Genomic DNA, 6,829 nt, shown 5'->3' with positions numbered 1-6,829 from the left:
TAAAAAGCGTGTAAAATTGAGAACCTCCTAAAGTCTTTCAAGTAGGTTTATAAACAGATCGTTAAAGAACTTACACCCTCACACCCACCTCAGTCCTCACACCCTAGTTCGCGCATAAAATATCGCCCAAAATAGAAATGACGTCATCATTTAAAGGTCTTTGTCCAGATATAATGGTAGCTATAGGTACCTAACTTTCTAACACCTAAGTAGATATTATAATATCTATAACATGAAGACAATGGAAAGTGTCCTTAGAAGCGTGGAAAAGTCAGAAGAGAGATGACGTCATTCAAATCGGTTCATCCGTTTGTGTACTACTATGACCCAGACCGACAAAATGGTCAAGCTAATTACACCTTTTTGCCTCAGGGGTTAAAGTCCGAGATGGGCTGCAAACCGCAAACTACAAGTGACACGACTGGTTTCTATGAATCTGTATGAAATTTGCAAGCAACACCTGCAGTACATGCTGCTGCGTGAAGCTGTGATAGCCTAGTGGTTAGGACGTCCGCCTTCTAATTGGAGGTCGGGGGTTCGATCCCGGGCACGCACATCTAACTTTTCGGAGTTATGTGCGTTTTAATTAATTAAATATCACTTGCTTTACCGGTGAAGGAAAAACCTGCATGCTTGAGAGTTCTCCATAATGTTATCAAAGGTGTGTGAAGTCTACATAAGTACAAATTCATAGAAACCAGTAGTGTCGCTTGCAGTTTGCGGTCTGCAGCCCATCTCGGACTTGTACCTTTAAACTAAACATCGACAATTCACACGCAAACTTCCATTAATTAATTAGGGAAGTATTTTTATTTTGAGCTTACCGCATTCTGTTAGTTGTTGTGGTACGGCCGGTTTTGCCCTTAGTTGCTTTCTTAGTTCTATGACCTCAAAACACTGAGCTCTATTACATTTAATACTTTTACAGCGAGTACTAAATTAGAAAGGAAGAGGCAAACTTTATAAATATTTACGTGAGTATTTTAAATCAACTTAACAATTACACAAAAATACCTGTCGATTATTTTAGAATCTAAAGACTTCAGAATCTAAATTTTAATTTTATATTTGACCTCTGTAATAAAAATGGTTACAGTTTGCCTGAAATAATTCACACTATTATTATTATTAGATAAAATTTTATTAAATCAATCATCTTTTTGGTCCACTTTTCTAAAGATCTATGAATGTCTTTTTTATGTGTCGAGTGTGTTACTGTTCTTTATTTTGATAGCAATTAATTACTAGATATATTTTAATAAGGTATTTCAATTAATATTCACTACCAGTGTTGGCATTAATCGATTAGTTATTTTGATTAATTTTAATCAGATTAAATAAATCGTCATTGCGATTAATATAATTAATCCCTAATCATTAATCGTTAATTTGATCCTGTGTATCCGTTTAGTAAATCAGTGTATACTATAAACATAGGAAAAAGAAAAGCAAAAAAAACATGAGTGCTGAAGTGAGGACCTCCTCCTTTTTGGAAGTCCGTTGAAAATGATTGTGGTACTTTTACAACAACATATTATATTTAATCATTAATTTTTAATCGTTAATCAAATTAACTTTTTGCCAACACTGATTCTTAGTCAGTTAGGTAGGTACCTCGGCTACCTTATTTTACGGCAGAGCTACGAGAAGTCAATAGATTGTTTATATTCATAAGATAGAACCATTTTGACTTTGGCTCGATGCCACATTTAGATTTCCTCACGCGGCGCCTGAACTTTTACCATTCTCACGTCTTTTCGATTGAAGGCGCTGGCATGCGAAGTTACGACTAAGCTGGCCGCCAAGCCGTCGCCAAGTGACGTCACAAATGACGTCACACAACGGGCACGTCGGCAGCCGTTTCGAATCTGCGTTATGGAGGGTAGGCAGTTTGTGTTGTGATTGTTATGCGGGACGTACCTACGCAACGAAGAATTAGCAGTAAAATCCCTTTTAAAATAATAAATTTACTAACGTGAGTATACCTAATATATATTTTATGATGAAGATAAAATGTTAATGTGATTTTTAGGCAATCAGAATATATTGAAGTGACGTACAGAACACGCGTCTAAGTGCCTAGCATATCTTGGAGAGTCATCATAATGTTTATATACTTAGTATGATAGTGAGATAGGTACCTGCTCGGTCTGCGATTAAATCGATATTGAACTGTAGTTCGATAACGTAAATAGTCGATCCTGTTTTGTATAGTGAACAGTCTTATTACGATTTACAGTGTAAACGCGTGCCCGTTCCGCCGCGCCGTGCGCGCTCTCAACCTAAGGTCATCACGCGGCGCTGCCATGAAGACTAACAAATTAAGAAGTAATTTCTCAATGAAAACCTTCTTCTATATTTTCACAATATCCATGCTGATTTTGTTGTACGTATCCTTGAAAGATTTAAAATCAACCAATGGCGAATTGTTGGACAGAAAAATGCAGAGCATAGAATCAGTGATGGAGAGAATGCTTCTAAAATTGAATGCAGATGAGCTATCGAGAAAAACAATGGCCGATACGAAGTACATTTTGCAGTGGACGTCTCCCAGTACGATGCCGTTTGTCTTCATGGGGAAAGGTCAACAAGGTTTTATTGACAGAAATTGCACCTTCCAAAATTGTTATGTTACCAACAACAGGTCGTTATTCAGCGATTATACCAGTTTCGACGTTATTGCATTCCACGGACCAGAAGTTCTTCGCATGACTAAATCTAGTTTACCGACACGAAGGACGCCGCGCCAAAAATATGTTTTCGGAAGCATGGAGTCGTCAGACTACTATCCGGTTTGTTCTAGTAAATTTAATGATTATTTCAATTGGACTTGGACTTATAGACTTGAGCCGTATGCGAAATGGGGTTATTTGACGGTGCGGGATTCGAATGACGAGATAATAGGACCGAGAGATGTTATGCATTGGATGAAGTTGTCAGAAATGGACCCTGTGAGCGAAGAATTCAAAAATAAGTTGAAAACTAAGAAGAAAGCGGCTGCGTGGTTCGTGTCTAACTGCAATTCGAGGAGTGGTCGAGAGAAATTTGTGGAGAAATTACAAAAAGAGCTGTTGAAGTATAAGTTGGGCGTGGACGTTTACGGTGGTTGTGGGACTTTCAAGTGTTCGCGGAACAGTGAAACTGCTTGCGATAAGGTCGTGGAGGATGATTACTACTTCTATCTCTCGTTCGAGAATTCGTTTGCGGAGGATTATGTGACTGAAAAGTTGTTGCGTGCTCTGAAACACGACGCTGTGCCGATTGTATACGGTGCCGCAAACTATACAAGGTAATGATTTTTTGTTGTTATTCTTTCTCACCCTAAACTTCAAGTAAAGTATTTATATATTCTGTTCATTATTAATAATAATAATAAAATTTATTTATTTAGGAAGAATATGTACATTTTACAACAAGTTTAGGTGTAATCATAAACTTTAAATCATAAGCTTTTCTTCTTAGTAGCATTAATCTAAACAACCTTACATAGTTACCTTATACGTAGTGTAGTACCTACATACCTAGTATTAATATTATAAGTATTAGGTATACTTTTTGCACGAAACTGTGATAGCCTAGTGGTTAGGACGTCCGCCTTCTAATCGGAGGTCGGGGGTTCGAGCCCGGGCACGCACCTCTAACTTTTCGGATTTATGCTTTAACGGTTAAGGAAAACATCTCCTGAGGAAACCTGCATGCCTGAGAGTTATCCATAATGTTCTCAAAGGTGTGTGAAGTCTACCAATCCGCACATGGCCAGCGTGGTAGACTATGGCCAAAACCTTTCTCACTCTGAGAGGAGACCCGTGCTCTGCAGTGAGCTGGCGATGGGTTGATCATGACTTTTGCACAGCGCGATTGTCATGAGCAGTTATGACTTGAGTTATGAGCTATAACTGCATGATGCCCACGACTTCGTCGGCGTGGATTTAGGTTGTAAAAATCCCGTGGGAACTCTTTGATTTTCCGGGATAAAAACTGGCCTGTATTCTTCCCCGGCGAGCCATCTCTGTAAGTACCAAATTTCATCAAAATCGGTTGAACGGCGATGGGCCGTTTAAAGCTAGCAGACAGACAGACACACTTTCGCATTTATAATATTAGTATGGAGTAGGTATATTGTATTATTTAGTACTAGCACGTACTAGCGACCAGCTCCGGCTTTGCACGGGTAGCTTATTACAATTTTCGTAGAGATTTCTAATGTTTTGAAATAAAAAAATAAAAAAATAAAAAAAAGATTCCGACGAATTGAGAACCTCCTCCTTTTTTTGAAGTCGGTTAAAAATAGCGTGTCAATATAAGTAAGTCAGGAATAAGTACCTTTCTACTGGGGAATTTCCAAAATCGGTTCAGTAGTTCCACAGATTACCCCTTACAAACAAACTTACAAACTTTACCTCTTTATAATATTATAGTAAGTATAGAAGTATAGGTATGGGTAGGTAGGTACCTACAAAGATAATATTGTATTAACAACCAATTAGTTTTCACAAGTATGTTATTCAAAATTAAATAACAAATAGGTAGGTAATGGGAATTTACCATTATTACGAACAAAATGTGTGGGTTTTATTTTTATCTCGATGATGATACTTTATACGTAGGTAGTATAATATAATTTTTTATTCATAATAGGTACCTATTTAATTATTTTTTAATCACAAAATACAATACAAATACATATAAGTAAGGATTTGATTTTTAAGAACTTCTAATATAATATTTATTAATGTAGGTACCTACAAATATTATAAAAAAACCGGCAAAGTTCGAGTCAGAATCGTGCTTCGAGGGTTCCGTATTTGGGTATCTTTTTCGATATTATGCACGATAAATCAAAAACTATTATACGCATAAAAATAAATAAAAAACTGTTTAAGAATAAACAGGTAAAGCTCTTTCATATGATACCACTGGTATTGTTATCTTACTTTGAAAATATCTACTAATAATTTGTTGATTAACATAATTAGGTATTATTATTTTTAATTTTTTTTGTGTGATATAACTACAAATCCACGGTTTTCGGATTTATTCCTTTACTCGTAATATAAGACCTACCTACCTGCCAAATTTCATAATACTAGGTCAACGGGAAGTACCCTATAGGTCTTCTTGGCAGACACGACAGACAGACGGACAGACAGACAACGAAGTGATCCTATAAGGGTTCCTTTTTCCTTTCGATGTACGGAACCCTAAAAACAAAAACTTGGGTAGGTATGTACTAAATTACCAAAAAATCCCTAGAGAATTCTTTAATTTTTCAGAAAAAAAATGTCCGTCCTATGGATGCAAACTTAGAATGAGGCAAACTATTTCTGTACATACCTACTAAATTTCGTAAAAATCGGTTAAACATCTAGGCTGTAAAAAATTTTTTTTACAAAAAAAATTTTTGGGGTCGGTGCCAATGAGGTGCCTTTGTGGAGTCTCATAAAAGTGAAGTCTAGACGATTCGCGCAGCTAAAGCTAATTGGCACCGGCACCAAAAAATATTATTATGGAACTATATTAACTCTTGTATACATAATATATTCGGTAATAAATTAAATTATTTTTCAATTTTTATTGTTTGAATATCGAAGTCGGTTTTTATTTTTTTTGTAAAAAAAATTTATTTCACAATTTTTAGTGGCCCCATGGTATTAAAATATGCTATGCCTGGTTAAAAATCTACTGTTTACTAAGCTATTACACTGATCGCGAGCAATTTACTCTTATCCGTTGAGGATGTGTGATGTTATCTTCGAAGATGTTCATCAGATCTTCACCAAATTTAAATGGGACTAACTTTGAAGTATACCCTTTCAAACAAAAAAAAGAATTTTCAAAATCGGTCCAGGCGTCTTCGAGTAATCGGGGAACATATATAAAAAATAAAAAAATAAAAAGATTCCGACGAATTGAGAACCTCCTCCTTTTTTTGAAGTCGGTTAAAAGTAGCTAATAGACACAGACACACTTCTACATTTATAAAAATGTTAATATGTTTAGTATAGGTACTTAGTATGGATTACCGTAATCACAACAGTTCACTAACAGATGCTCTAATTGTGTATTCTGTTTTAACAGATTCATGCCAGATGGAATATACTTGAACGCAAGAGAGCTCGGCATAGAAAAGTTAGCTCTACAAATGAATGAAATAATCTCGAATCCGGACCAATATGCTGAGTTCTTCCGGTGGAAGAACCATTATTCGTACCACGACAGCTCGGATTTTGCAGATTCTGACGTCTACTGTGGATTTTGTGAAATGTTAAATAATGAGGAGTATGTGAAAAGGACTAGTGTTGTTAAAGACTTTCAGAGCTGGTGGGACCCGCCTGGTCGCTGTTGATACTTTATTTTTATATTTAAACGCTTTATAACCAAAGTACCTATGGGTTGTGTTTTTAAAGAGGCAGAGATTTAACAATTTAAAGATGAAAACAAACTACAGTACTGTGTATACGATTGCGTTGTAAATATTGTGATGCGATAGAAGACGAACTTGATTTATATAAAGGCGAATATAAATATATCTATTAGTCTATCGTGACACTTGGTCGCGCTCCAATCGATCGATCGTCACTGTGGCCTAAGGATACAGGATGTAACCCGAACGCTGGCAAAAACGGAGACAGGTGATAGTAATGATTATTACTGATAATGATAAAAACCACGAAATAAATATAAAAAAATCGTATTATTTTGTAAAAGTTTACGATATATTGCAAACTAGATGATGCCCGCGACTTCGTCCGCGTGGATTTAGGTTTTTAAAAATCCTTTGGGAACTCTTCAAATTTCCGGGATAAAAAGTCAAAATTGGTAGAACGTG

At 36.1% G+C, this 6,829-nt stretch overlaps 1 protein-coding gene across 1 annotated transcript; it reads left to right on the top strand.

The window, feature by feature from the left end:
- The first annotated feature begins 1,904 nt into the window (after positions 1 to 1,904).
- On the top strand, positions 1,905 to 6,694 carry LOC117987638 (alpha-(1,3)-fucosyltransferase C-like). Its single transcript, XM_034974671.2, has 2 exons — positions 1,905 to 3,289; positions 6,079 to 6,694. Exons 1-2 carry the CDS (start codon positions 2,307 to 2,309, stop codon positions 6,344 to 6,346), a joined length of 1,251 nt encoding a protein of 416 aa, XP_034830562.1. The 5' UTR covers positions 1,905 to 2,306; the 3' UTR covers positions 6,347 to 6,694.
- The last annotated feature ends 135 nt before the right edge of the window (positions 6,695 to 6,829 follow it).

This window comes from Maniola hyperantus, chromosome 13 (genome assembly GCF_902806685.2).
Source record: "Maniola hyperantus chromosome 13, iAphHyp1.2, whole genome shotgun sequence".
Taxonomy (NCBI): Eukaryota; Metazoa; Arthropoda; class Insecta; order Lepidoptera; family Nymphalidae; genus Maniola; species Maniola hyperantus.
Note: the sequence above shows the minus strand (reverse complement) of the source record. Positions and strands in the feature narration are given on the sequence as shown.